Raw genomic sequence first — 26,153 nt, forward strand, 5'->3', positions numbered from 1 at the left:
AGATCGCCCTGCTACGGAGTATTGAATGTTAAATTCGGCGATTGGAGTTCAAGATCAGCGGTCGATTGACATTGACGGCCAACGTTGACATACTCCGTACGGAGAAGACTGACTCTGGCTAGAACGACGGAGAAGAATCTTCCATGGACTCCATCCGGCAGGCTATAATTAGCGGGCAGATCCAGGGCAAAATGCACAAAAATTTCACCGGGACATTTATTCAGCCCAGTCCTCCCGGTTGCTCACTGGAGATAATTTCCTATGATTAGTTAGTAGTTATTCTGTAGTGATTAGTGAACACCTTGATTAGCAATCCGCAGGCAACAGTCATTAATATTCATAAAATCTGTGTAAGCCGGTCGATCAGTAATCGGCCTGGCATCAGCCGAGGTAAAAACTCATCGATAAATCAATTTATGTAAGAACCAGAGGAATAACGAATCCCGGTGAGTCCCCTATTCGTCAATCCAAAACAGATGACAAACCCACCGTTCAGAGGATCCTTAATTTAATCTCCGGATAATGAACAGAAGCAATAAAGCCCACTCCGTCGGAGAACGCTAGGAGTGGGAGGAAGACGCAGCCCGATCCGGGCCCGGTTCGACTCCGGACTATTTGATTTTGGCCCGGTCGGCTTCAACCCGACCGAGGTTGGATGTTCGCAATGATGTGTCAATGTTGACGGAGGTATGATGGTCAGGCAAAAGAGGAATGAAAGGTTCATTCGAAGAAAATCTGCAGCTGTAGCAGCTCGGACTTCCTACTACGTAAGTGTTGGGCCGATGTATATTTTGGGATTGAGTTCGGCAGACCGTAATGTCGCCCGTTGCTTGATCATCCACCTGCCAAGCCATGATCCAACACCGCAGTATCGCTTGCGAGTCATCTCATGCATGGGGCCGGTCAACGATGGATCTATCCATGGAACAAAAGGGTTGGAATCATCATCTGCATGGCGGAATAGGATGAAGGCCAATGATACTATCGTCTGTTGTCAAACCACCCACCAAGGACCTGCTAGTACTGATAATCTTAAGTCGTATAGTACCTTCATATCAGATTGAGTGCTGAGATGAGCCCTCAATCTCAAGGCGCGGGGTAGGGCACGTTGCTTGGGAACACGTACTCCATACGGAGTAGCACAAAGTGAACTCATACTGCCATACAAAGCGCTCCGGACGAGTACTCCGTAGGTCGACTGATCAAAACACGAGTCAGATAGAATGGATGGGTCAATTTCTAGCGCACGTACTAGTCTCAAATGGGAATAAAACTCGACCAAGCCGAGTCAAAGTGAAAGACAAAATCCAACAGTTAGTGGGTCCGACCCGGACACTCCGACAGATCATGGCGGCCAAGTCGTGGCCTGGATGTTTAGTTGTTGTCTGCATCGACGATGACATATCATAAAAACAGTTATGTATATCAGGCAGGTGATGATGAAGAAACGGATCATGCGCATGATCGGATGACGATGATGCCCGATGTATGACTGACACAGACCGCCGAATGTACGGGAATAGACCGGATCCGGCGTGCCTTAGAGAGGCATGAAAGCACACCGGAGTAGAGCAAAATATTCAGTAGAGTGTAGATAGTATCTACACGATGAGGATACGGTGAGGATCCTCGAGGATTACTGCATATTGCATAATGCAATGAGCCTCGGTCCAAGCTTCGACAGGATGAACCTAGAATCCATGAAGGAATCAAGAAGATAAGAGAAGTGTGGCTGAACCGGTGGAGATGCCGTTCCAGCCGGACGCTGCCCCGCTAAGCCCGAAGCGGACACGGCGGGCAGTTCCTCCGCCGTCGCCGATGAGTAATCAGTGGAATGAGTTCCCCTCTGTCTTGCTTGGTCTGCAGTTGCAATGTCTGCAATGTCTGCAATGACCTGACTGGTGACATCTATCGCAACATCCAGTGCTGCATCAACAGTTCGTCAGTTCAACACAAAGAAAACTCTGCACGGAAGGATGAACGACCGACAAGCCACTCCGACCGAGATGGACCTGGAATCCTTTGAAAATTCCGTCTGCGGCAACGCCACGAGCCCTTCGGCTTCGATACCCACTTCGGCGGCGTCCGACCAGTCTCGACAGCTGCGACCCGCCCTGGATAGTCCTAATGCGCTGCATAAGCCCGGGTTAATGTCTGGTTTTCGGCAGATCGACCCCTTTTCTTGCCCGCTTGGGTAGTTGGTCCTGTCCGGCCCTCTGTCGCCGGGGCCCTGAACCCGGTTTAGATCCGAGGCTCAGAGCTCGACGGAGTCAGTCCATCGCTCGAATAAATTAAGGAAAATTTTACGCCGGGGGCAGCCTTGTATATAAACCGTTGGACTGCCCCCCTCGTGCATACATTTTAGCTTGGTTGGATCTTCATCTCTAATCCTGATTGCGATTTTTATCTATATTTCCTACCACTTACATTCTTTTCTAACCTCCTACTACCAACCTAATATTGACGGGCTCCACTTTTGCCCTTGTCGGCCACTGACTCGATTTACCCTGCTGCTACTGTTTACTGCTCCATTCGACTTTCGCTACAGTACCTATATATCACCCGTCTACTACCCATTCGATTTGAACATCCAGGTTCTTTAACCCGCTGCACCTCGCCCACTCTCCCTTATACACTCGGATCCACGCCGACAATCGCTGGATCGCTTCGCCATGTCCGAGAAGGGGGACCTTGGGCCCTCGAAGATCGAGGCGCCCCACAGCCGCCATATCCCATACTGGCGCATTGTCTCTGACCAGGGCGCCGTGACGCAAGATGTGATCGATTACCCATACCCCGGTTCGGGAACGGAGGACGACCCTTATTCCATCACCTGGATCCCGGAGGACCCTCGAAACCCCATGCAATTCAGCTCGACGAAGAAGTGGTTCATCACGATGATGGTGGCCATCGCCACCCTGGCCGTTGCACTGGTCTCGTCTGCCTACACCGGTGGTGTCGCAGAAATCGAAGCGGAATTCGGGATTGGCAGCGAAGTCGCGACTCTCGGTGTCTCTTTGTTCGTTTTGGGTTTTGCAGTTGGTACGTTTTGAACACCGTAAACCTTGATCGGTGGTGATGTGGCTAACCTGGCTCCTAGGTCCTCTACTGTGGGCTCCTCTTAGTGAAATGTTCGGCCGTCAGGTCGTCTTCTTCGGTACCTATCTCGCTCTGACTGCCTTCAACTCTGGCAGCGCGGGAGCCCAGAACATCTGGACTCTGATCATCCTTCGTTTCTTCGCCGGTTCTTTCGGTGCCTCGCCGTTCACTAATGCCGGCGGTGTCATCGCCGATATGTTCTCTGCCAAGGATCGTGGTATTGCTATGAGTCTGTTCGCGGCTGCTCCTTTCCTCGGTACGTCTTTTTCTACTCCCCAGTACCTCGCATGGGTCAAATGAAGTTAATTGATTTGTTTGCAGGTCCCGTCATCGGTCCGATCATCGGTGGATTCCTTGGCATGAACGCTGGATGGCGCTGGGTCATGGGTTTCCTAGGCGCTTTCTCCGGCTTCGTTTGGATCCTCGGATCTCTCCTGGTCCCCGAAACCTATGCTCCGGTGCTTCTGCGCCGTCGTGCTGAAAGACTTTCCCAGATCACTGGCAAGGTGTACAAGAGCAAACTCGACATCGACCAGGGCAGGACTACTCTCAAGGCGGCGTTCAAGACCGCCTTGTCGCGCCCTTGGGTTCTCCTGTTCAAGGAGCCCATCGTTTTCCTCCTCAGTTTGTACATGGCCATCGTTTACGGCACGCTTTACATGCTGTTCGCCGCCTACCCCATCGTGTTCCAGATGTACCGTGGCTGGAACCAGGGCATTGGAAGTCTCCCCTTCTTGGGTATCATGATTGGTATGATGGCCGCCGTGATCTACAGTATCCTGGACAACAAGCGCTACGTCAGAACCGAAGCGAACCACGGCGGATTCGCTCCTCCCGAGGCTCGATTGCCGCCCTGCTTGATTGCGTCCATTGCCATCCCCGTGGGTCTGTTCTGGTTCGCCTGGACTAACTATCCTTCGATCCACTGGATGGCCAGCATTGCCGCCGGTGCTCCCTTCGGATTCGGCATGGTGCTGGTGTTCTTGAGTATCATGAGTTACCTGATTGACACCTACACCATCTTCGCCGCCTCGGTTCTGGCCGCCAACTCCGTGCTGCGTTCGGTTTTCGGTGCCGTCTTCCCTCTTTTCACCACCTACATGTATCAAGATCTGGGTATCCACTGGGCCTCGTCCATTCCCGCTTTCCTGGCTCTGGCCTGTGTGCCTTTCCCCTTCTTGTTCTACAAGTACGGCCCGGCCATTCGAACTCGTTGCAAGTACGCCGCCGAGTCGGATGCGTTTATGCGCAAGATGCTGCAGGGAATGAAGAAAGAACCCGAGCCCGAGCCCGAGACCGAGGCCCTGAAGGACGAAGAAGCCTACGATCGCCGGGAGGCCCCAGCCCCCGAGGTTTCCGACGACAGCGAATCCGACTCTCACGTTGACGAACTTCCCAACATTCACCAGACCCGCAGCAGGGCCTCGACCGTCCGCACGGTTGCCTCCCAGACGAACAAGTCGGTCTACGAGGCCAACCCCTACGACATTGACCGGGTGAACACTCGGGAGTCTTTCAAATAGAAACCTCATGTGTTTGCGGGAAGACTCGAGTCTTTCTTCCGAACCGTTCATTCCTTTCCCCGAATGTCGACATTCGCGCACTATATACCACTATCACGGATAATTTTTAGTATCTATTGACTCTTTTTGCCACCACGTGTCCACGCGAGAAGTGACTGATGGAAGAGAGAAAAGTTCATCTTTTGATTCATTGCGTTTCATATTTTTGCATTTTGGTCCAACTTGCATCGAGGCCCGATCGGCTTCTACACGACTGTTCCATGTTGATATACCCAGAGTCCTTGCGTTGTTTTGATTCTAGCATGATAGACGGATGAGTTGGAAGCATAGTTATAGAAAGCATTTTGCATTAGCCACAATATTATTAATGACCGGCATAATCTTCCATGTTCTTCTTTCGTATTGCAAATTCGCCGCGGCGATTTCGTGCCGACCGGAAACCGCCGACCTCGGCATTGCCTGCCTGAGGCGGTGCCGATGACTTGGTCATTTTTATTTTCCGTTGATCTTATTTTATTTTGCTACTCTCCCTCTCGACTGTTAATTTTGTCCTTCAGTCCGACGGTCCTGTCTCGCTGGTGCTGGTCCACCGCGTGTGCTTTCTTTTTGCCTGCGCCATGAGGCACACGCTCTTCCAGTTCACGGGGCGAACCGGTCTCTCGTCGCGATCGCCGCTCCCTTCTCGTTTGCGATCGCGAAGATACCAGTCCTCCGGATCGCCTCAGAAACAAGACCCGATTCCCGACCCGCATAGACCATCCCAGCCGAACGTCCAGAATCCTTCGCCTGCTCCCTCTGCTCCCTCCGCCCCCGCCGTGTCGGGCCCGCGATCGCTGCGCCAGATTATTTCCGACGGTCCTCTCGGCAGACTGGGCCGGTCCTACTCGCGCATTCAAGAACGACGGCCGTATGCCACGCAACTATGGAGTTCGATCATCGTCTACCTGTGTGGCGACTTGAGCGCGCAGTTGCTCTTCCCGTCGCAGAATACGTCGGTCCAGAACAAAGATAGCCAGGAAGCGCAGTCGGAGAAGGATGGAGACGCGGCGACCAGTTCGGGCAGCTATGACCCGTGGCGAACCATGCGACACCTGGTCGTAGGCTCGGGGTCGAGTATTCCGTCGTATACCTGGTAAGGGCACATTTCGGTCCCCGAGAGAGATGAAGAGAGAGTTCCGTACTGACCACCGTCGAAGGTTCATGTTCCTCCACCACAACTTCAACTTCGCGTCCAAATTCCTCTCCATCCTCACCAAGGTCGTCGTGCAGCAGGCCGTGTTCACCCCCGTCTTCAACACCTACTTCTTCAGCGTGCACTCGCTGCTCTCCGGCGCCTCGCTGGAGGAGACGTGGGAGCGACTGAAGAAGGCTCTCCCCGTCAGCATCACGAACAGCGCGAAGCTGTGGCCCGCCGTCACGGCCTTCAGCTTCATGTACGTCCCGCCGCAGTTTCGGAATATCTTCTCGGGGGTGATTGCGGTCGGCTGGCAGACGTATCTCAGCTGGTTGAACCAGAAGGCTGCGCGCGAGGTCGAGGTGGCTGAGTTGGCCGAGAATGAGATCTCGCGGGTCGGTCTGGACAGCTCAGCGGCTACGATGAAGGCATAGTCGATTTTTCTTTCGTTTGGTTTTCTTTTGTGAATTTTAAGAGCTTCAGGTACATAGTTCGGGGCATTTGGGGATTGGGACCAGGATAGAGTATAGAGTAGCGTGTCTTTTAGTATATATGCAATACCCGATAGATAGATGTGAATAGATGATATAACATATAAAATTATAAACGTATATAAAAATATAAAGACATATTTCAAAATGTGAAATCACTGGAAATAGTAACTCTTAATGGTTGAGCCGAGACCCGCCAATCCGAACGCAGCCAAAAGGATGACCACCGTGACAGTTTAACTATTCTTAGTTACGTCTTCCCTCTCCCTCTCTCCTCCACACGTCGCATGAGATGACATGATCTCTCCCTCCGAGTTGCAGGCATGTCCTGCCCACCTTCGCAAACATTGAACTTCGACCGCCCGGCCGCCGACGCCGACAGCAGCGACTACGGCTCCGACTTCACCCCGGAAGAAGAGGAGTTGCTGCACGAGCTGCTCGACCAAGTCGCCACCACCACCGTCGCCACAACCCCGGCCGTCCCCTCGACTGTCGCAAGTCCTCCCATTCCGCCGCGCTCTCCGTCGCAGCAGACCTTCACCAGCACCACCGCTGTGCTCGGCGACATCGAGGATTATAATGGGGATGCGGCGTCTGGGCGCGTTCCTCGCGTCTTGGGACGCCAGATGCCCCCGTGGCAGGTGGCCAAGTCGAGGAATCCCAATCACAGGTTTCCTACTCTCTGGTCGGGTGCAGGGGGGAGGGCAAATCCGAACCCAGGCTACGGGGCCCGCGCGTCTGGTAATATTCCCTGATTTCTACTTTTCCCACCCGGTCGGAAATTGTCATTATTGGTATTGGACCAGAATGAGCTGACATCTCACGACGAAGCGTTTAGTTGAGCACCCCGATTCGACAGAAGGGCGGACCAGAGACCGCGAGAGAGAGGCAGCGCGTCAGCAGGAACAAGCAGGACGGAATGGCGATCCAGCGGTCGGCCCTGGGTCGCTTTCGCCGCTGGAACGATTCCGTCGACCGCCGAACAAGGCGTTCTCCGTGACGGATCTGATCTCGCCCGCGTGGTGCGAGCTGCAGTACTGGTATACGCTGACGAAGTTCGGGCGCAAGAGGCGGACCCCCGCCATGAAGACGGGCAGCACGATCCACAAGACGCTGGAGGACGAGATCTACACGACGGTGTCGGTGGAGATCACTACGAGGGAGGACGCGCTGGCGCTGCGCATCTGGAATGTGATCCAGGGCCTGCGCATGCTGCGGGAGTACGGCATCACGCGCGAGCTGGAGGTCTGGGGCGTCGTGGACGGCGAGCTGGTGAACGGGGTGATCGACGAGCTCTCGTTCGAGTGTCCGGACCCCGAGCTGGAGCTCACCGCGGCCTCGCATTATGCCGACATCGAGGCCTCCAGGGCCGTCATGCCCGAGTATCAGATGTCGCTGACGGAGTATCTGCTGTCGCCGTCGCAAGGCGGACGGCGTCTGTCGGACATGAGCTGGCAGGAGGAACCGGCTCAGGGATCCGACGACTCGTTCAGCATGGGCAGCCGGTCGACGGTCGAAATCCCGGATCTCCCGCGCGTGTACATGACCGATGTCAAGACGCGCGGTGGCAATGGCTCGCTGCCCACCGTCAAGAGCACGGCGTTCCGCCCGACCTCCCTGCAACTGCAGATGTACTATCATATGCTGAACCGTCTGGTCACCAGCGACGACGTCACCATCGACCTGCTGGCGGCGCGCTACGGCCTCGACCCCACGCGCACCTTCACCGACGCCTTCATCATGGAAGTCGGCGGCCTGAACGACCAGTTCTTCGACGCCCTGTCGTCGCAAGACCTCGACCCAGACTTCGTCCCCACCCCAGAGGACGTGATGGCGCGACGGACGCCTCCCTCGTCTCAGAGCCAGTACACCACAGACTCCAGCGACGCCCCCTCCGCCAGCCAGGACTCCACCAGCATGCTCCTCACGCACAGCAACCTCTCCAGCCTGTGGAATCTCATGAAAGAACAGCTGCGCCTCACCTTCCTCCCTCCACTACCACCCCACTCCTCCTCTGTCTCCGTCGCCCCCTCCATCCCCTCCGAATTCCAACCCCCCATGCTCGAATCCTACCCGACCGTGCTCTCTCCCCTTCTCACAGCCCGCTACATCTCGTCCACCCCGGCCGAGGACTCCTCGCGGCGCGAGCTCGGCAGCCGCTCGTTCCTCTTCGACCCCACCAGCCTGACGTCCTACCTGTCCGACCAGATGGAGTGGTGGCGCGGAGAGCGCAATCCGCGCGGCGTGGAGGTCATGGAGGCGTGGAAGTGTCGCATCTGCGAGTTCAATGACGAGTGCTCGTGGCGCCAAGAGCGTGAGTTGGCCTTCGCGAGACGGAAGCGTGGTCGAAGGGGGTCTACTGCTGCTGCTGCTGTTTAGGTTTATTGCATATGATTAGCTGCCTGGGTGGTTGGGTGTTTTCTGGTCTGGTCTGGTATGTATTTGACATTTGACTTGCAAGGGAAGGTTGATATGTATTAGATGTATTTGATAGATAGATGTATGCTCTGCTCTACCGCAATAATACCAGTTAGATATAATTTCACATTAGACATCGTTATATTTACCCTGATATACCTAATAATCAAGCAATATGCCCACCCACCTAAATAGAGACACAGATAGAGAAAGCAATAAACTCAAAAGGGATACTTCCTGACCTCCTCCTCCCCATCAACATCCAACCCCCTCGCCACCTGTTCCTCATGCTTCCGATCCAAAAACTCCAACAGCACCTCCCCATACCTCTCCCGACCTTTATAAACCGCTACATCGTCGCCCCAGCTCCGAATCGCACTCGCCAAGCGCCCAGGGACATAGTCCTCCTCCGCGACGGCGACCACCGGCTCGAAATACGTCCTGATCGTGAACACGACGCCCCCTGACCTTGGCAACCGGCGCAGGGACTGCCTCTCGGAGCGGAAAAAGTGGTGCTCGATGGCCTTGTTCTTCTGCGCTGTGTTCCACGATACTTCTTTGGAATCTTCGGAGCCGATACTGCTCGACCAAGGGAGTTCGTTATCGACTTGGATGAAGTAGTTGTTGCGCACGACGGGGTCGTGGGGCTTGATGCGGCGGAAGAAATTCAGCATGCCTTTTTCGAGTTTGGTTTTGTAGCCGGGGACGTTGCCGGAAGTGTGGATTTCAGACAGCCGCATGCCGTATTTGTCGCTGAGGCGCCAGAAGCCGGCGAGGAGGACGCAACCGGCGAGCAGGTAGTAGTCGCCGTCCGGGCGCTCGATCATGATGGCGATGTCGTCTTGGATGAGGCGCGCGGCGGTGGTCATGGGGTCTTCGGGGAGGGGGCGGGTGGTGATGTCGAAGGTTTCGTGGGTGAGGAGGTTGGTGAGGCCGGTGGGGGTTTTGTGGAAGAGGGTGGGGTAGCGTTGGGGGAGGTAGGATGTTCTGTGGTTTTTTTCTTTTGTTATTTCATTGTGATGATGGGACTGAGGTGGAAGGTATGTTGTAGTTGTGTGGTGTTTGAGTGATTGGAGGGAGGAGGGAAAGGGACGTACAGTTCCTCCAACAGCTCGATCGCTGCATCCATTGCCTCGGGGGCGGTGCGGCAGCATTTCTCGCCCCGGTCTTTGATGCGTTGGGCTTTGTCGGCGTGGTAGCGGAGATAGTGATTGTCGAGCTCTAGATGTATATACCAGTTCCCGGTTAATAAGTGTTGATAGGACATAGTAAAGAGACAATGCATGGTGCATACCGATCCATTCGTCCCAATCCATACTTCTCAAGCCCATAGTGATAAAATACTTTCTGTGAACAGGTATTAGACATGGTTGGATAATTCCGTGAAAGAAATTGGGCGGATAAACTCACGGCCCATATCTAAATGGACGATATGGGATCGGCTTGGTGGTGTGGACATCCCAGTCTGGGTATGGGGATGCAGGCGGACGCTTGAAGTCTGAGGGGGTCCATTCTAAGAACAAGCAGTCGTGGTGAGCTGGATGATTCTCTGTAGCTATGTCTCTGCAGGAAGGAATATAGATTGAGGGATGGGCATATGGAGGTAGGCAAACACACCTCCCGGTTTCCTCTCGGCCTTCCAGCCTCTCGCCTGAACGGAAGACTTGTGCTCGAGATCCGGCGTGGACGGCCTGGAGTATGACTTGAACTTCTGCCGAAAGAAATGAGCGACGAGATAGGCGCTGATGGTGGCGAGAAGCAGAATAGCGGAGACGTCTTGTATACGATAAGGACCGATGCGAAGATGGGCCAGTTGAGACATGATTGTTATCCGTTTCGGGCTCTCCGAGAAGGATGATCCCTGAATCGAATAGGATATTATGATACTAGCAATGAGACGGACAAGAGCAACTGGCTCCTCTCCATGGCGCTCATACTGTCTTGGATCCGTGAATCAATTTGAATATCGCGATGGACGGCATGTGCAATCTAGATCGGATACGCCCATATCAGAGACGACGAGATAGGCATGCACATCCGATACAGGGATGCGCAGTCTAGCAGGACAAACCGGCGGCGATCCAATGGGGAAAGCAAGTGGAAGGCTTATCTCGCGACTGACGTGACACCAGGATTTCTTATCTCGAATAGGAAAAGCCCGCATGCCGCCCAGAAGAAGGACTGCGAGGGCGCAAGGGATCTCCAACCCGGGGTAATCCGCGGGATGTCGACCACACTTGGATTGTATCTAATGATGTATATACAGGATATGGTTTAAACGGTCGCAGAATTGTCGCTGCGGCGCCGGAGCAGACAGTACTGGCCCCATTTGCGGCGGAATTGATCCGGGATGATCGGCAAGTCGGGGATCCAGATCAACCGCCCGAGTAGTCCGGTCTGTGACGTATCCAGGAAGTCCTTGCATGAGAGACGCTCCCAGTGCGCTTCGTCGTGCACATAGTCGGGTTCGAGCTGCGTGATCGATTGTCCCGGGAAGGACGAGTCGACGAGGAAGGAACATTGCGACAGGTCCACCTAGCAGCTAGGTTAGCTGGAAAGAAAAGAAAGAAAGCTGTACTAGTCTTACATATTTGCTAGGATCTTCCTTGTTGAGATCGTTCATGCCCTCGGGAATTTGCGACGTTCCCTCCAGCAGCGAAGCCACATTCGCCGCGTCAGGAAACTGCCCAGGAAGCAACCCACGGAATTCGCTGCGGATAAAGTTCGCGCGCATCCCCTCGGGCAGAAAGAAGGACGATGGGAATCGATACCACTCCTTGCCGAAACACACCGAATCACCCGCGTGAGCAACGCCGGGTTGCTCCAGCGGCGCAAATACCTTCAGAGGAGCGTTGTAGGCGGTGATCATGCCGACGGTTCGCAACAGGCCGGCGTTGATGGCGGCAAGGACCACGGCCATGACGGCAGCCAGCTTCAGTTTGGCAGGGATCCGTCCCATGATCTCTCGAGGGTTACCAGACCCTACATAGGACAGAATCATGTGGAAGGAGATGGACGCATTGAGCGCGAGGAAAGGATATGCGGGATACATGAATCGCTCTTCCTTGTGGGGTTGCACAGTGAAGATCGCAAACCACATATAGAAGGGCGTGATGAGCGTGACGGTGCGCCACAGGGTCTCTTTGCTGGTCGTCTGCTGTCGGAAGACGGCCTGGAAGAAAAGGAGCGGCGCCGCCGAAATGGCAAAGACAAACCAAACGTTGAAATTAAGCAACAAGTTCCGGATATAGAACGTCCAGGGCTCAGTCCCGAAGATTTCCGGGCCACGACCCTCTCCTCCGAAGATATTGTAGGCGACGATATTCCAGGGCACGATAGCAAACTTCCGCAGAAAAGCGTAGTCAACGCCGATTTCCACAGCCTAAATGGATTAGTATGGATCGAGCCTTCAGGGGTGGGTTCATCGAAACATACTAGAATCGCCAGACATCTCAAGGCTCCGTTGAGGATGCTGGCAAACACCGTGCGCAAGGACCCCGAAATAAAACCGATAGCGATTTCTTCCAACAGTAGAGGAACGATCAGCGCTCCGGCAAACGGCCAACCCACAATCGCACCCAGACCAAACCACATGATTCCCTGAGCCGTTTTCTGACCGGATCTCCAATCCAAAAAGGCCGTCAGACCGAGCATGGACATGTACATGGTGAAACTGGACGGAAGAAACGAGGCCGACGCGTGGAACATGCCCGGGCTGAATGCGATCACCATGAGAAAGAGCAGGCCGATGCGGGGGCTCAGCGTTCGACAGATGGCGGAATATAACCGGGTTTGACAGGCCGCGCAGAACAGGGCCAGGAAGACTCGGATGGCATAGAACTCCGCCCTTTTCGAGCCGACCACCAACGAACTGACTTTCCCGACGAAGGCATGGATGGTAACGTAGAGCCAGCTGCGGATGGAGTAGACAGGCGAGTACTCCCACGTCTGCAGGCCGTATCCATGATCCAGGTAATGCGCGGGTTCCCAGAAATTAAACACTTCATCGCAATCCTGAATTGGCGCAAGGAAAGCAGCGATTCCGTTTGAAATAAGACACACATAGAGGGTGATGTTTAAGGGAATGTAGAACGGCGGCGGCGGAGGACTGCGACGGGCGACTGTTAGCTCATCGTCAACTATGAATAGAATGAAGTCCAAGGATTGTACCGTTGTTTAGTACGAGGAGCAGCCCGTCCCGCGGGGACTGGGGGAACCTCGACGTTCCTCCTGGCAGAAGCCATTGTAATGAATATATTCTCAAGAGAATCAGTCGAGAAGGTCGAGAACAGATGGCGATTATCGATAAAGCTGCTCCGGCGACCGCTTCGGCAACTTGTGCACTTCCGGCAGAAAAAAAAAAGTTTCCGCAGCGTCGCTTTTCTTCGACATTTCAACGGACAACCCACTTTATTTTTCTTTCTTTTTTTCTGATTTACATTTTGCTCTTAGAGGTTGTTCATATTTGTTTTGGGTCATTTCACAATGAGCGACCATCAACCCCCTGTCCCTCAGGACATCCAGAACGAGGGCCCGCCCGAGAAACGAGCTTGCATGAACGAGACGCCGCCTGTCGCATTGACGCCTGCGGACGATGGAAGCGATTTCTACAATACTCCTTGGGCTACAGGGACCCCGGTGAACACTGCGGAAAACCAGCAGAGCGCTGCTCCAGCCAAAACCAGCGAACCAATCCCGTCCACTTCTGCGCCGTTGATCCCCGGTTTGAATCTGGTCAACGACAGCCTCAAGGGTCTGCAGTCGACAACGAGCGAGTCGAATACTGTCCAAAGCGCTCCTAACCCAGAGAGTGTTCCTACTACAGCAGTGCAGAATGCCTCCCAGCCCTCTACCACGCAGAATCAGTCTGAGACAACCGCAGAAGTGACCAAAGAAACTGCCCCCTCCAACAATGATGCGATGGAAGTGGAACAGGATGGGGAACAGCAGAACCAGAACGAGACTACGAATCCGAAGCCCGTGGAGACCGCCGTCAACGGCGAGGGCGCATCCGAACCAAGTGCTGCCCCCGTGGCAGGCCCTACAGAACCTGCGCAGGCCGAGGCAGAAGAGGAAGAGCACCCCGAATGGGAAATTGATTCTTCTCCCTACGAGTCATCCTCCGACAGCTCTACCGATTCGTCCGATGACAGCTCCGACGAAGACGAAGATTATCCGATCCTCAGTCCCGAAGAACAAGCGCGCATCCTGATGCAGGCCGAACTCGGCTCCGACGATGAAGGGGATGGAAAAGGCAAATCGGGTGGTCATATTCGGACGGCAAATGAGGTGATGGAAGAGGCTCCTCCTCTCCCCGAAGTTACCATTACCCCGGAAATGAAAATCGTGCTTCTGGGTAATGTGGAGGCCATTGTGGAGAATACCGTTTTGATCTCGGCGAACACCTCCGGAGAATACCAGGTGCTTGAGGCCGGCTCCCTACTTTGCTTCGAAGATAGGAGCCTTGCGGGTATGGTCTCCGAGACTCTGGGACGAGTTGAGAACCCGTTGTATACGGTGCGATATCCCGACGCCGCTACCATCGAAGCGCGCGGCCTCACCAAGGGCAAGACAATCTATTATGTTGAGAGCCAATCTACATTCGTCTTCACCCAACCCCTCAAGGGAATGAAGGGAAGCGATGCGTCAAACTTCCACGACGAAGAAATTGCCGAGGACGAGGTTGAGTTCTCCGACGACGAAGCTGAAGCCGAGTACAAGCGGAAATTGAAGCAGAAGCGCCAGGAGAAGAAGGAGGCCAAGCATGGCGATGGTTCGAGAGCCAAGAGAGGACCCCCTGGTCCCTCGAAGCTCAACCAGAGCGAGCTCAACTATGACGACAACGCCGGTGAAGATGGCTACACCCCACTTGCCCGCCCTAAGAACCTGCACGAGATGATGGGTCGGCAGGAGGCTCCAGTGGAGAGTGACGACCCCCATGCTAGAGGCGCTGGCTTCTACAGTGGTCGAGGCCGAGGTCGAGGTTCTGACCGGGGACGAGGAGGCCGTGGTCGGGGAGGACCGAGACCCCAGCATCAAGACCGCCAGTCATATCACCAGCAGCAGGCCCCCGAGTCGCAGCCCCAGCCTTCTCACTTCAACCCTCAAGCCTACCAACAAAACCAGCAGCCTGCCTACAGCATGCCTCAACAGATGCCGGCTTACCCTGGTTTCCAGCCGCAAATGCAGCCTCAAATGCAGCAGCAACAGCCGCAGCAACAGGCTTTCCCTCAGGGCGTATTGCCATTCAACTTCCAGATGCCATTCCAGCAGGCCTATCAGCAACCAAACCCGTATCAGCAAATCCCCCCCAACGCCCATATCAACCCCTTGTTCTTTGCGGCTTTGCAACAGCAGCAGCAGCAGCAACAACAACAACAGCAGTATCAGCAGCAGCAGCAAGTCCCCGGCCAGCAGCAGATGCAAAACCCATCGATGAACTTTGACCAGGTCAAAGCGCAGTTGGATCTTCTGCGACAACTCAGTAACAACCAGGGACCGCCCCCTTCATAATACTGTAATATCATGATACCTTCATCTCTCTTTTTGGGTTCTTCACATCTTGTTCTACGGTAAGGTTCTGGATCTTAGCCATTATGTGGGATAGGTTTTGCATTTAAGGAGCCGGGTATTGCTTTTTGGATGGGTTTGATCTAAAAACAAAAGTTTACGTGTCGCTGTTTGGGTCATCATTTGGATTTTATAGAGAATATCAACAAGCCATTTTCAATGCTGAGGTATTATTGATTAATGTACATGACGCGTTTTGATTTTGAAGGCTAGATTTAAAAGCAGTGTTATCATGACTCGCTTTGCTTTGCGCTCTTGGCCAAAGCCCAGAAACTCTCCATCTTTGCCCGGGCCAGGACATCTTTGGCTTGAGAGTCGGTCTCGCAGACTCGAGCGCCCAGCCACTTGCGGAAGGCTCGAGCCTTGACTTGACCCTCCCACAGAAGATTACAGGAGTTGGAACTGAGATCTTTCAAATCGCCCGTCTGCTCGTCCTCGGCTGCCAGCCAGGATACTTGAGCTTCACGATTGCCCTCACGCACAGCGTTGGGCCCGGCGTTCTCCGTCCAGTCAATGCGGTTCATCATGAGCTTTCTGTAGTTGTTGATTGAGTGAGCACCTCCTTCCACAATCACAAGGTTGAATCGAGGATGCATGACGCAGACACCGGTCAAGGCGTTCTGTTCCGCGTTCTTGCTGATCTTGAACCGGTTGCGTCCGTTGGCAAGGCTGTCAATCTTATACACGGTCATTTGGATTCCCTTCTCGGCATCTTTCTCCTGTTGCCGAGCGAGCTTATCTCGACGCTCCTCCTTGGTCAGTTTACGTTCTTCGTTGGCAGCCTCGTGGTTAGCACGACGCTCTGCGATTTCGCGCGTGACGCGTGCTTCGACGGCAGTAGGATCCTTAACAGCCTGTTCACCCAGTACTCGCATGAGGTTGGATTTCTTGACCTTCGGCGGGGGTGCTGGCTCCAATCCGAGACGGATCTTCGCCTGTTGTTCCTTGAGATCAGCCATCCGCCGCTGCCGACGAATCTTCGCCTGTTCTTTAGGCGTGAGATACATGGGCTTTTGCTCGGAGAGGTGCTTCTCCTGAGGAGGATCGAGAAGGACGGGGTGTTGGACGTAGACTGTCACTATAGAGTCGGGGGTGTCAATCTTGAGATTTTTCTCGTCATCCACGGCCGAGTAGTCTTCTCCGTTCACCAAACCTTCATCCCACCATTCAATGGCCGGCGGAGCGGGGACCAGGAATCCCTTTTCAACGTCCAAGTCTTCATCGATACCTGCTTGTCGTGCCCTTTCGGCGATTCGCTTCTTCATCGCCTCCAGCTGGGCCTGCCGACGCAGAGCAGCAGCCTGCTGGATGTATTTGCCCTTTTGGTTGAAAAGCAACTGACGTGTTTGTCGCGGCCTCGCGATGGTCGCCTTCGGTCCCAGACTCGGATCATAGTACGGATTGTTTTTGATTTCCTCCAAAGAAGGCCCGGAGAGATCGAGTCCCGCGCGATCCTGCCTTCCACCGGTAATAGGAGACTCGTTGCGACGTTTTGATTGTGCCGATTGTCGTCCCTTGCCACCTCGAAACTCGACCGTATCCGAAAGAAGCGCCGGATGCAGACCGACATCCAAACCACCTCGAGCTCGCGATGGGCCATCGTCAGGTTCGTCAAAGGGAGGGGGAGGTGGCTGAGGAATTGGTGCCGGCGCGGGGGGCCGTTCCTGGGCTGCGGCGTTGGCTCTCCCGGTGGCTGCTGCTACTCGGGCCTTCATCTGTTCCAATCTCGACATTGCCGGACTCGCAGTAGCGGGAGGAGCAGGGCTCGGGCTGGCAGACGCAGGCGTCACAGTTGAAGCTCCTCCTCTTGCGGCCTGAAGTCTAGCGCGGACGGCTTCAGCCTTTGCTCTCGCTTCGGCTACCATTTTCTCAATGTCGACCTTGCCCGCGGCAGGCGCCCCTTGGGCCGGTAGTGGCGGGCCATTGTTAGAACGGGACCTCTTCTGTGCATTGTCGTCTTCTTCCTCGGGATGAGGTCGCTTCAGCCCTGACACGTCCATGGTTTATTTTTTTTTTGGTGAGATGGAAAAAAAAGTTCCACTCACCCGCTGAGATCAGCAGATCAGCTCACAGCTGGGGATGAAGATGTAAGTAGAAATAAACCAAAGGCCTCAAGGCGAAGGACAAGGGTGGACTGGAGCCAAAGGGCGATGGCAAGAAAGCGAGACAACTTGGAAAGCAGCCGGAGAATTGAAGGAATCACGGGCGCCGGGTGGAGCGGGGCGGTATCGCACGGCAGAAAAAAAGTTGGGTGAACTTTTTTCGCAGCGTCGAGACCGACGAATCCCGCCGTTCCTCTTCTCCAGGCCTGCACGCCCCAGAAGGACCACAAGAACACAAGCGTCGCTCGTCGCTCACGGAGCTGCAGGAAACCATGGCGACCTTCGCACGTCCTGTGGCCTCCGCCATTGCGGGGGTGGACTTTGGCGTCTACAACGATGCGGACATCAAAGCTATCTCTGTAAAGCGAATCCACAATACGCCGACGTTGGATTCCTTCAACAACCCCGTTCCTGGTGGTTTGTATGATCCGGCTATGGGAGCATGGAGTGACCATGTGTAAGTCCACCATAGTCATCATATCCCGGAGAATTTCTGGGGTGGTTGCTTTTTTTTTATCGGGTAGGAAAAAACTGACCCGATGTAGGTGTACGACTTGTCGCTTGAACTCATGGTCATGTACCGGACATCCTGGACATATCGAGCTTCCGGTTCATGTCTACAATGTTACGCATTTCGATCAATTGTATCGTCTTCTTCGCGCGCAGTGTGCTTACTGCCATCGCTTCCAAATGTCCCGAACACAAATTAATGTCTACACCTGCAAATTGCGACTGCTGCAACATGGATTGGTCGACGAGGCAGCTGTCATCGATTCCCTGAGTAAGGGTAAAGGAAATAAGAAGAAGGGAAAGGATGCCGATGGTTCGAGCAGCGAGGACGAGGATGAGGAGGATCTGATCGCGAAGAGAAACAATTACGTCCAAAGAGCCATCCGGGAAGCGAAGGCTGCGGGTAAACTGGATGGCCTCATGTCTGGCATCAAGAACCCCATTGCCTCGGAAGAGAGACGCACTATGGTCAAGGACTTCTTCAAAGAGCTTGTCAGCATCAAGAAGTGTGCCAGCTGCAAAGGGTATGTATTGCGACAACCTGAGCACCCCGCATGAGTTTTTTTTTTTTTTTCTTTTTTTCTTGGCCTGTAAACAATTATTGACGTACTGTGAAGAGTATCTCCAGGGTTCCGAAGAGATCGGTATTCGAAAATTTTCCGAAAGCCTTTGGCCGAGAAGTCGAGGCTTGCTATGATCCAGGGTGGTTTCCAGGCGCCAAACTCCCTTGTCCTCGTCCAACAAGCCAGAAAGTCCAACTCCAAAGAGAAGCAGGCCCTTGCGAACGGCATCTCGGATAATGTCAGTGTTACCTCGGAGACCCATGGAGCAGAGGAAGAAGTTGCTCGTGGAAATGCCGTTATCTCCGAGGAAGAAAGCAAGAGACAGGCTGGTGACGGTGGGCAGTACATGCCCTCCCCTGAGGTTCACGCCGCAATCACCCTGCTCTTTGAGAAAGAGGCGGAGATTCTAAACCTTCTTTACAACTCTCGACCTCAATCGAAGAAGGATTCGCCAGTCAGCGCAGACATGTTCTTCATCAAGAGCCTCTTGGTGCCGCCGAACAAGTACCGCCCGGCTGCTCCTCAGGGACCCGGCGAGATCATGGAAGCCCAGCAGAACCAACCTTTCAGTCAAGTTTTGAAACACTGCGACTTCATCAATCAAATCAGCAAGGAGCGACAAACCTCGACCGCCAGTTCCCTGAATCGCGTGAGGGACTATCGAGATCTACTTGCTGCCATTGTGCAACTCCAGGATACGGTTAACGGTCTGATTGACCGCGATAGAAGCGGACTTTCGGGCCCAGCTGCCGCCTCTGCCCCGAATGGTATCAAGCAGATCCTGGAAAAGAAGGAAGGTCTGTTCCGAAAGAACATGATGGGAAAGCGTGTCAACTTCGCTGCCCGAAGTGTTATCTCCCCTGATCCTAATATCGAAACCAATGAGATCGGTGTGCCGCTGGTCTTTGCGAAGAAGCTGACGTACCCGGAGCCGGTGACAAACCACAACTTCTGGGAAATGAAGCAGGCAGTCATCAACGGCCCCGACAAATATCCGGGTGCTATGGCAATCGAGAACGAGGTGGGACAGGTCACGAATCTCAAGTTCAAGAGTTTGGATGAGCGAACCGCCCTGGCCAACCAGCTGCTGGCGCCGTCAAATTGGCGAATCAAGGGAGCCCGCAACAAGAAGGTCTATCGCCATCTGACCACCGGTGACGTTGTTTTGATGAACCGTCAGCCCACACTCCACAAGCCCTCTATCATGGGTCACAAAGCGCGTGTGCTTCCTAACGAGAAGGTTATTCGCATGCACTACGCCAACTGTAACACCTACAACGCTGATTTCGATGGTGACGAGATGAACATGCATTTCCCTCAGAACGAGCTTGCTCGATCAGAAGCTATGATGCTTGCGGATGCGGATCACCAATACCTTGTTGCCACGTCTGGAAAGCCGTTGCGAGGTTTGATCCAGGATCATATTTCGATGGGAACGTGGTTCACTTGCCGAGACAGCTTCTTCGATGAGGATGACTACCACCAGCTGCTCTACAACTGCTTGAGACCGGAGAATTCGCATACCATCTCTGAGCGGATCCAGCTGGTAGACCCAACGATCATTCGTCCGAAGCCCCTTTGGACCGGAAAGCAGATCGTCACAACCATCCTTAAGAATATCATGCCTCCAGGAAGAGCTGGTCTAAACATGACGAGCAAGTCTTCTACTCCCGGTGACCGGTGGGGCGAAGGCAACGAAGAAGGAAACGTCATCTTCAAGGACGGCGAGTTCCTCTGCGGTATTCTCGACAAGAAACAACTTGGACCTACTGCTGGCGGTCTGATCGACTCTATTCACGAAATCTACGGTCATACTATCGCTGGTAGACTGATTGGTATCCTTGGACGTCTTCTGACGAGGTTCTTGAACATGCGCGCATTCACTTGCGGTATTGACGATCTTCGCTTGACCAAGGAGGGTGACAGCAAGCGTAAGGAGGTCCTCAAGAAGGCTGATGGTATCGGTCGGGAAGTTGCGCTGAAGTACGTGACTCTCGACGACGCCAATGTACCCGATGAGGACGCCGAATTGCGACGACGCCTGGAGGATGTGCTTCGAGACGAAGAGAAGCAGGCGGGTCTGGATAGCGTCTCGAACGCTCGCACTGCCACGCTGTCTACTGAAATCACAAAGGCCTGTCTTCCGGGCGGATTGGCCAAGCCTTTCCCGTGGAACCAGATGCAGTCGATGACCATCTCCGGTGCCAAGGGTTCTGGTGTCAACGCCAACCTGATTTCTTGTAACCTGGGTCAACAGGTTTTGGAAGGTCGCCGTGTTCCTGTCATGATCAGTGGTAAGACCCTGCCATCGTTCAGGGCTTTCGACACGAACCCGATGGCTGGTGGTTATGTCTGCGGTCGTTTCTTGACTGGTATCAAGCCCCAAGAATATTACTTCCACGCCATGGCCGGTCGTGAGGGTCTTATTGATACCGCCGTTAAGACCTCTAGATCTGGTTACTTGCAGCGTTGCTTGATCAAGGGTATGGAAGGCTTGAGGGCAGAATATGACACCTCGGTCCGAGAAGGATCCGATGGTTCCATTGTGCAGTTCCTGTACGGTGAGGACGGTCTGGATATCACGAAGCAGGTTCATCTCAAGGATTTCGATTTCTTGGCATCCAACCACAGGTCCATCATGTCTCAAGTGAACTTGACCAACGACTTCCAGAACCTGGAGAAGGAAGAAGTCACCAACTGGCACAAGGACGCCATGAAGACGGTGCGCAAGACCGGAAGGGTTGACATGAAGGACCCAGTCCTCTCCCTCTACCACCCTGGTGGTAATCTGGGTAGTACGTCAGAATACTTCACTCAAGCGCTCAAGAAGGTATGTGAACAATGGTTCTCGCCCGTATCCCATATGCGACTAACGAATTATTCTCACAGTATGAGGATGGCAATCCTGGTAAGCTCTTGAAGGACAAGAAGAAGGACATCAGCGGAGTTATCAGCAAGAAGGCATTCAACACTTTGATGAACATGAAGTATCTGAAATCTGTTGTCGATCCTGGTGAGGCCGTCGGAATTGTTGCCGGTCAGTCTATCGGAGAACCTTCTACTCAGATGACTCTGAACACTTTCCATTTGGCTGGTCACTCGGCGAAGAACGTGACTCTGGGTATTCCCCGACTACGTGAGATTGTCATGACTGCTAGCGCCCACATCATGACCCCGACCATGACCCTGGTTCTGAACGAGGAGATGTCCAAGCATGACTCCGAAAAGTTCGCCAAGGGAATCAGCAAGCTCAGTATCGCGGAGGTTATCGACAAGGTCACCATCTCGGAGAGAATCTCCTCCGGCAGCACGAAGGCCAAGGTCTACGACGTCGAAGTCTCATTCTTCCCGTCAGACGAATACACTGCGGAGTATGCCATCAAGACCAAGGATATCCAAAACACGCTGCAGACGAAATTCATTCCCAAGCTTGTGAGGCTCACCAGAGCTGCGCTCAAGAAGCGGGTTGATGAGAAGACGGTGAAGAACTACTCGACTGCTCAGCCTGAAATTGGTGCCTCTGTTGGTACCCTCCAGGAGGCTCCTGGTGCTGCCGATGCCGACGCCGATGGCGCTGATGATGACGACGAGGAGGACGAAGATGATGCCAAACGCTCCAAGGGTGCTCAGAACCGCTCGAACCAGATCTCTTACGAGGGCCCTGAGGACGAGGAGGCTGCCATGGTCCGACAACTTGATGAGTCTGAGGACAGCGAGGACGAAGATGCCGACGCGACTAAGAAGAAGAGCAAGACGCGTGATGTCAAGATGGCCGATGCAGACGACTCCGACTCGGACGACGAAGAAGCGAAGGACAGTAAGCTGCGGGAAGACGATATCCGCGGCCGCTTTGCTGAAGTCACCAAGTTCAAGTTCAACCCCAGCAAGGGCAACTCGTGTACCGTCCAGCTGCAGTACGACATCGCGACTCCCAAGCTTCTTATCCTGCCTCTGGTCGAGGAGGCCGCCCACAGCGCCGTCATCCAGTCCATCCCGGGTCTTGCCAACTGCACGTACGTCGATGCCGACCCGATGAAGGGCGAGCCTGCGCACGTCATCACGGACGGCGTCAACCTGCTCGCCATGCGCGACTACCAGGATATCATCAAGCCCCACTCTCTCTACACCAACTCGATCTACCACATGTTGGCCCTCTACGGTGTAGAGGCTGCTCGCGCCACGATCGTCCGCGAGATGTCCGAGGTCTTCGAAGGTCACAGTATTTCCGTCGACAACCGTCACCTGAACCTGATCGGTGACGTGATGACCCAGTCTGGTAGCTTCCGCGGTTTCAACCGTAACGGCTTGGTCAAGGACAGCTCGTCGCCCCTGTCCAAGATGAGTTTCGAAACCACGGTCGGCTACCTCAAGGAAGCCGTCATCGAGAGAGACTTCGATAACCTGAAGAGTCCTAGTAGTCGGATCGTTGCCGGACGTCCTGGAATCGTGGGAACCGGTGCTTTCGATGTCCTTGCTCCTGTGGCTTAATTTCGAGCCATTGGATATCTGTGTCTGTATCATTTTATTGCCATTTTTATTTTGTTGTATATGCTTGCCAGCTTGAGTGGATGTGTGTGTGTATTTAAAGATGCATTTCTTTTGTCATTCTTTCCTTGTATGTTTTTGATGTGTCCAATGACCTCTGGAGTTCAGTCTCAGCGGAATTAAGAAAAAGCCTTGTTTTGTTTCTTTCTTATTTCTAGATAGCATTTTCATACTATACTACCAGCAGAACAAAATTAGTTTATTTCGCTATTGGTCCTTTATTTGCAGAGTAAATTTTGAATTCGAGTTAGATTTTTTAGTAATAAACACCATATAGAACCACCGTGGTATCATCATGTTGGACGGACTTATTTCCAGAAAGTGAAAAGCAGATACAGATCGCAGGAGACAAAAGCAAAGCAGCAAGTCTATTTGAACAGTGGGGTTGGCAAGTATGATAATATTATGTCAGGGTCACTGCGCATCCAGCATCATGAGATCTTCGTCAATATTGTCGTCAAATTCATCCGCATCATCGGGCACGCCAGCGCGAATGCCGTTCGCCCCATGACCATGACCGTTGGCGAGCTCTTCCCGCCGGACTCGGCCCTCTTCCTGCATCTGTTTCTCGCGATGCTTTTCTAAATCGGCGAGACTCCACGTGGAGATCCCCTCCTGGTCCTTGGCCTTGAAGGGCTGGGCCATGGTGCGCAGGAAGTTCTTGGCCGTGGCGACCGCCATGTCGGTGCTGAGGTTCGTTTCGCTTTCCAGCATGGCCTGACTGATCCACTTCGGGAGTTGGTTGCGCTTCTTCTGGAATCGTCGGTCGGCGAGAACCATGACTCCGTAGTCGTCTTTGCCACGGAGGACACGACCCAGACATTGGGCGGCGTGACGCATGGCGTCGAAGGATAGGAAGTCGTTTTCGCGGATGCGGTAGTTCTCGCGGAGGAACTCGAGTCGGGCCTTGAGGATGCGGGATTCGGTGTACTGGAAGGGAACGCCGATGCACAGCACCGCGCGCCCGTAGTGGTGGTCGAAATCGATACCTTCGGAGACTTTTCCTCGTGCGACACAGAATAAGATTGCGCCTCGTCCGTTGCAGCAGGCGGTTCGGTAGGTCTCCAGCGCAAGGGAGGATTCCTGCGCATCGGGGGTTTCGACCAAGATCAATTTGTAATTCCATATCGAGTCCAGAATACCCATGCCTTGCCACATGCTGATGATGGACTCCATGTACAGATAGGAGGGGAAGAAAACGACGATTCCGTCGGGGGTGATGCGGGCGAAGTCGAGGACAATATTTCCATAATTGCGGACGACACCCGGGTCATTTCTAATCTGGAATCCCGAAGATACCTGTGCTTGATCCGACCCTCGAGTCACGATCATAGGGAGGAAAGACCGACGTGCGAGGGTCATGCTGTACGATTCTTGCATCACAGTCGGGAAATCCAGCATCTTGGGATACATCTCCAAGGGTGACAGAGTTCCGGACGTGATAATAACGGAGCTGAATCTGTCAAAGACGGGTCTGATGGCAATCGCAGCATCCAGGCAAGTGAAATGCAGGATGGGATTCGGCACGGTGGCCGCCTCAGACTCGAACGGCTCAAGGATCAACAGAAATCCCTTGTCATACGTTGCGACCAAAGTCGCGAATGTTGCCACCTCTTGAAGTGGCTGGTAGTCTTCAATATTAATTAGTTCTAGCGTCCGCACGAGTGACGTTAGCCGTTCGGCGCAAAAGCGAAGCGGCTTTCGCTCGATGAAGGTCAGGTCCTTCACGTGGGTCAAGAACGAGGGAGGAGTTTCGGATATGGTATGAGTGACTTTCATTCGGGTTTTGAGGTATTCGATGAATCGTTTGAGGAAGGTGACAAAATGTTCTGCTCGACGAATGTTGCCCGGTACGGCTTCCTTCAGCAGGTCATCCGGTAGGACGGGGTTCGAGATGAACTGCTCCTCTTCTCGCGCCTGCTCCGCCTCTCGTAGTCCTTCGACAAGCTTGGAATATTCGTTCTGCAGCTTCTCGGCATCGGAGCTCTTCATCTCGTGGATTTTCCGTTCCAAGTTGTTTGCACCCCTCGTAGCCTTGCGCAACGAATCTTCCGTTATATCGATACTGAGGGATTCAATGCAGACGTTGTCGATGTTGTGCGCTTCGTCGAAGACCACTATGCAATCCTTTGAAAATTCCTTTGATACCCGCTCCGCGATTTTCGGATCCAGTAGATAGTGGTATGAGTAGATTATAACGTTGCAAAACGACATCTATTTAAATCGCGTTAGTATGGCCAGGAGACAGTCAGAGGGTCGAGGGTATTTACCATCCGTCGTGCCGAAAAGTAAGGACATTGCTTGTGTTCCTCGCCATACTTGAGTAGTCCGTCGAGAGTGAAAACACCGGGAGGGAGGAGGTTATGCGGTTCGAGAAGATCAAGATTCTATTTGAAGCATGAGTATCCAGTTCCACAAAGCGAGACATCCTCATGCATACCTCATGATATGTGCATAGATCGACATCCTCACCCCGTTCCTTTTTTTCCTTGACAAATCCCGCCGTTAAGCTCCGACACCTCGCATCGACGACCGTGCCACTTTTCTCCCTCTTGACGGATGGATGCAGGCACAGATTCTTTCGACTGGTCAACCCGAGCGCTCGAAAGTCCTCCGTGAACCCGAGTTGATCCGCCCGAAATTTCATCAAGGCCTTCAGCTCGGCCAACGCCTTTTCGATCTCCGACATGGTACGAGAACAGTAGATGAGTTTGCGGTGTTCCGGATAATGCATCTGATAGGCGATAATCAACGACAATAGCGAAACCGTCTTCCCGGTGCCCGAAGGCATCTCCAGGACACAGTTGCCCCCAGCATCGAGGGTCTTTTTGAGGTCGCACATGTAGGCATATTGCTCGGGATATATACGAGGGTACGGGAAGAGCACGGGTAGGTCACTGGCGAGAGAGAGAAGAGAGAGAGGAACAGTCAGCACGGTGTGGGAGCTGCAAAAGAGATCAGAGAAACTTACTCAATGAAGAACTTCATTGTGACGGGCGAGCGCGATGCTCCAGACGAGACAGAGAAGCTCTCACCTTCGCGGAAATCCGAAGGTGAAAGAGACTCGCGCCTTTTCCCGTTCGGGCGATCGATGACACCAGCCCACGTGACCTGCCCGATAGAGACGCCGACAGTCACGCCGCATTCCTTCTTCTTCA

The 26,153-nt window shown here is 53.7% G+C and overlaps 8 protein-coding genes across 8 annotated transcripts; 5 read left to right on the forward strand and 3 right to left on the reverse strand.

Moving 5' to 3' along the window:
• Nucleotides 1-2,672: 2,672 nt before the first annotated feature.
• On the forward strand, nucleotides 2,673-4,622 carry P170DRAFT_351549 (MFS transporter; the record flags this gene model as incomplete). The annotated part of the gene is made up of 3 exons (XM_024843873.1): nucleotides 2,673-3,042; nucleotides 3,101-3,355; nucleotides 3,421-4,622. The coding sequence occupies 3 exons, from the start codon at nucleotides 2,673-2,675 to the stop codon at nucleotides 4,620-4,622; spliced, it is 1,827 nt and encodes a 608-aa protein (XP_024707579.1).
• Nucleotides 4,623-5,079: 457 nt separating this feature from the next.
• On the forward strand, nucleotides 5,080-6,396 carry P170DRAFT_434073 (Mpv17/PMP22 family protein). The gene is made up of 2 exons (XM_024848636.1): nucleotides 5,080-5,754; nucleotides 5,819-6,396. Exons 1-2 carry the CDS (start codon nucleotides 5,240-5,242, stop codon nucleotides 6,228-6,230), a joined length of 927 nt encoding a protein of 308 aa, XP_024707580.1. The 5' UTR covers nucleotides 5,080-5,239; the 3' UTR covers nucleotides 6,231-6,396.
• A 131-nt stretch (nucleotides 6,397-6,527) lies between these two features.
• Nucleotides 6,528-8,833, forward strand: P170DRAFT_462268 (exonuclease V). The gene is made up of 2 exons (XM_024852089.1): nucleotides 6,528-7,028; nucleotides 7,126-8,833. Exons 1-2 carry the CDS (start codon nucleotides 6,611-6,613, stop codon nucleotides 8,664-8,666), a joined length of 1,959 nt encoding a protein of 652 aa, XP_024707581.1. The 5' UTR covers nucleotides 6,528-6,610; the 3' UTR covers nucleotides 8,667-8,833.
• Nucleotides 8,834-8,848: 15 nt separating this feature from the next.
• P170DRAFT_462269 (uncharacterized protein) lies at nucleotides 8,849-12,968 on the reverse strand. Its single transcript, XM_024852090.1, has 10 exons — nucleotides 12,876-12,968; nucleotides 12,141-12,813; nucleotides 11,293-12,087; nucleotides 10,986-11,240; nucleotides 10,777-10,953; nucleotides 10,323-10,566; nucleotides 10,116-10,218; nucleotides 10,000-10,052; nucleotides 9,803-9,926; nucleotides 8,849-9,692 (listed from the first exon to the last, which is right to left on the reverse strand). Exons 1-10 carry the CDS (start codon nucleotides 12,947-12,949, stop codon nucleotides 8,927-8,929), a joined length of 3,264 nt encoding a protein of 1,087 aa, XP_024707582.1. The 5' UTR covers nucleotides 12,950-12,968; the 3' UTR covers nucleotides 8,849-8,926.
• Nucleotides 12,969-13,111: 143 nt separating this feature from the next.
• On the forward strand, nucleotides 13,112-15,427 carry P170DRAFT_434077 (RNA-binding snoRNP assembly protein NAF1). Its single transcript, XM_024848637.1, has one exon. The coding sequence runs from the start codon at nucleotides 13,191-13,193 to the stop codon at nucleotides 15,216-15,218; it is 2,028 nt and encodes a 675-aa protein (XP_024707583.1). The 5' UTR covers nucleotides 13,112-13,190; the 3' UTR covers nucleotides 15,219-15,427.
• On the reverse strand, nucleotides 15,425-17,405 carry P170DRAFT_434078 (U4/U6-U5 snRNP complex subunit PRP3). Its single transcript, XM_024848638.1, has one exon. The coding sequence runs from the start codon at nucleotides 17,273-17,275 to the stop codon at nucleotides 15,506-15,508; it is 1,770 nt and encodes a 589-aa protein (XP_024707584.1). The 5' UTR covers nucleotides 17,276-17,405; the 3' UTR covers nucleotides 15,425-15,505.
• Nucleotides 17,406-17,586: 181 nt separating this feature from the next.
• Nucleotides 17,587-23,203, forward strand: P170DRAFT_507114 (DNA-directed RNA polymerase I core subunit RPA190). Its single transcript, XM_024854449.1, has 4 exons — nucleotides 17,587-17,834; nucleotides 17,923-18,411; nucleotides 18,505-21,280; nucleotides 21,340-23,203. Exons 1-4 carry the CDS (start codon nucleotides 17,650-17,652, stop codon nucleotides 22,936-22,938), a joined length of 5,049 nt encoding a protein of 1,682 aa, XP_024707585.1. The 5' UTR covers nucleotides 17,587-17,649; the 3' UTR covers nucleotides 22,939-23,203.
• A 25-nt stretch (nucleotides 23,204-23,228) lies between these two features.
• P170DRAFT_402320 (TFIIH/NER complex ATP-dependent 5'-3' DNA helicase subunit RAD3) lies at nucleotides 23,229-26,029 on the reverse strand. The gene is made up of 4 exons (XM_024846417.1): nucleotides 25,967-26,029; nucleotides 25,436-25,892; nucleotides 25,266-25,382; nucleotides 23,229-25,209 (listed from the first exon to the last, which is right to left on the reverse strand). The coding sequence occupies exons 1-4, from the start codon at nucleotides 25,981-25,983 to the stop codon at nucleotides 23,410-23,412; spliced, it is 2,391 nt and encodes a 796-aa protein (XP_024707586.1). The 5' UTR covers nucleotides 25,984-26,029; the 3' UTR covers nucleotides 23,229-23,409.
• Nucleotides 26,030-26,153: the final 124 nt, after the last annotated feature.

This window comes from Aspergillus steynii (genome assembly GCF_002849105.1).
Source record: "Aspergillus steynii IBT 23096 chromosome Unknown P170scaffold_2, whole genome shotgun sequence".
Lineage (NCBI taxonomy): Eukaryota > Fungi > Ascomycota > Eurotiomycetes > Eurotiales > Aspergillaceae > Aspergillus > Aspergillus steynii.

Coding starts and splice junctions, on each gene's coding strand:
- P170DRAFT_434073 (XM_024848636.1), top strand. CDS start 5,240: ATGAGGCACACGCTCTTCCAGTTCACGGGGCGAACCGGTCTCTCGTCG. Junction 5,755..5,818: donor AGTATTCCGTCGTATACCTG/GTAAGGGCACAT, acceptor CCACCGTCGAAG/GTTCATGTTCCTCCACCACA.
- P170DRAFT_462268 (XM_024852089.1), top strand. CDS start 6,611: ATGTCCTGCCCACCTTCGCAAACATTGAACTTCGACCGCCCGGCCGCC. Junction 7,029..7,125: donor CTACGGGGCCCGCGCGTCTG/GTAATATTCCCT, acceptor CGAAGCGTTTAG/TTGAGCACCCCGATTCGACA.
- P170DRAFT_462269 (XM_024852090.1), bottom strand. CDS start 12,949: ATGGCTTCTGCCAGGAGGAACGTCGAGGTTCCCCCAGTCCCCGCGGGA. Junction 10,954..10,985: donor GCAGCGACAATTCTGCGACC/GTTTAAACCATA, acceptor ATACATCATTAG/ATACAATCCAAGTGTGGTCG. Junction 9,693..9,802: donor ATCGAGCTGTTGGAGGAACT/GTACGTCCCTTT, acceptor AAAAAACCACAG/AACATCCTACCTCCCCCAAC.
- P170DRAFT_434077 (XM_024848637.1), top strand. CDS start 13,191: ATGAGCGACCATCAACCCCCTGTCCCTCAGGACATCCAGAACGAGGGC.
- P170DRAFT_434078 (XM_024848638.1), bottom strand. CDS start 17,275: ATGGACGTGTCAGGGCTGAAGCGACCTCATCCCGAGGAAGAAGACGAC.
- P170DRAFT_507114 (XM_024854449.1), top strand. CDS start 17,650: ATGGCGACCTTCGCACGTCCTGTGGCCTCCGCCATTGCGGGGGTGGAC. Junction 18,412..18,504: donor AAGTGTGCCAGCTGCAAAGG/GTATGTATTGCG, acceptor CGTACTGTGAAG/AGTATCTCCAGGGTTCCGAA. Junction 21,281..21,339: donor TCACTCAAGCGCTCAAGAAG/GTATGTGAACAA, acceptor TTATTCTCACAG/TATGAGGATGGCAATCCTGG.
- P170DRAFT_402320 (XM_024846417.1), bottom strand. Junction 25,383..25,435: donor ATCTATGCACATATCATGAG/GTATGCATGAGG, acceptor TGCTTCAAATAG/AATCTTGATCTTCTCGAACC. Junction 25,210..25,265: donor ACTTTTCGGCACGACGGATG/GTAAATACCCTC, acceptor CGATTTAAATAG/ATGTCGTTTTGCAACGTTAT.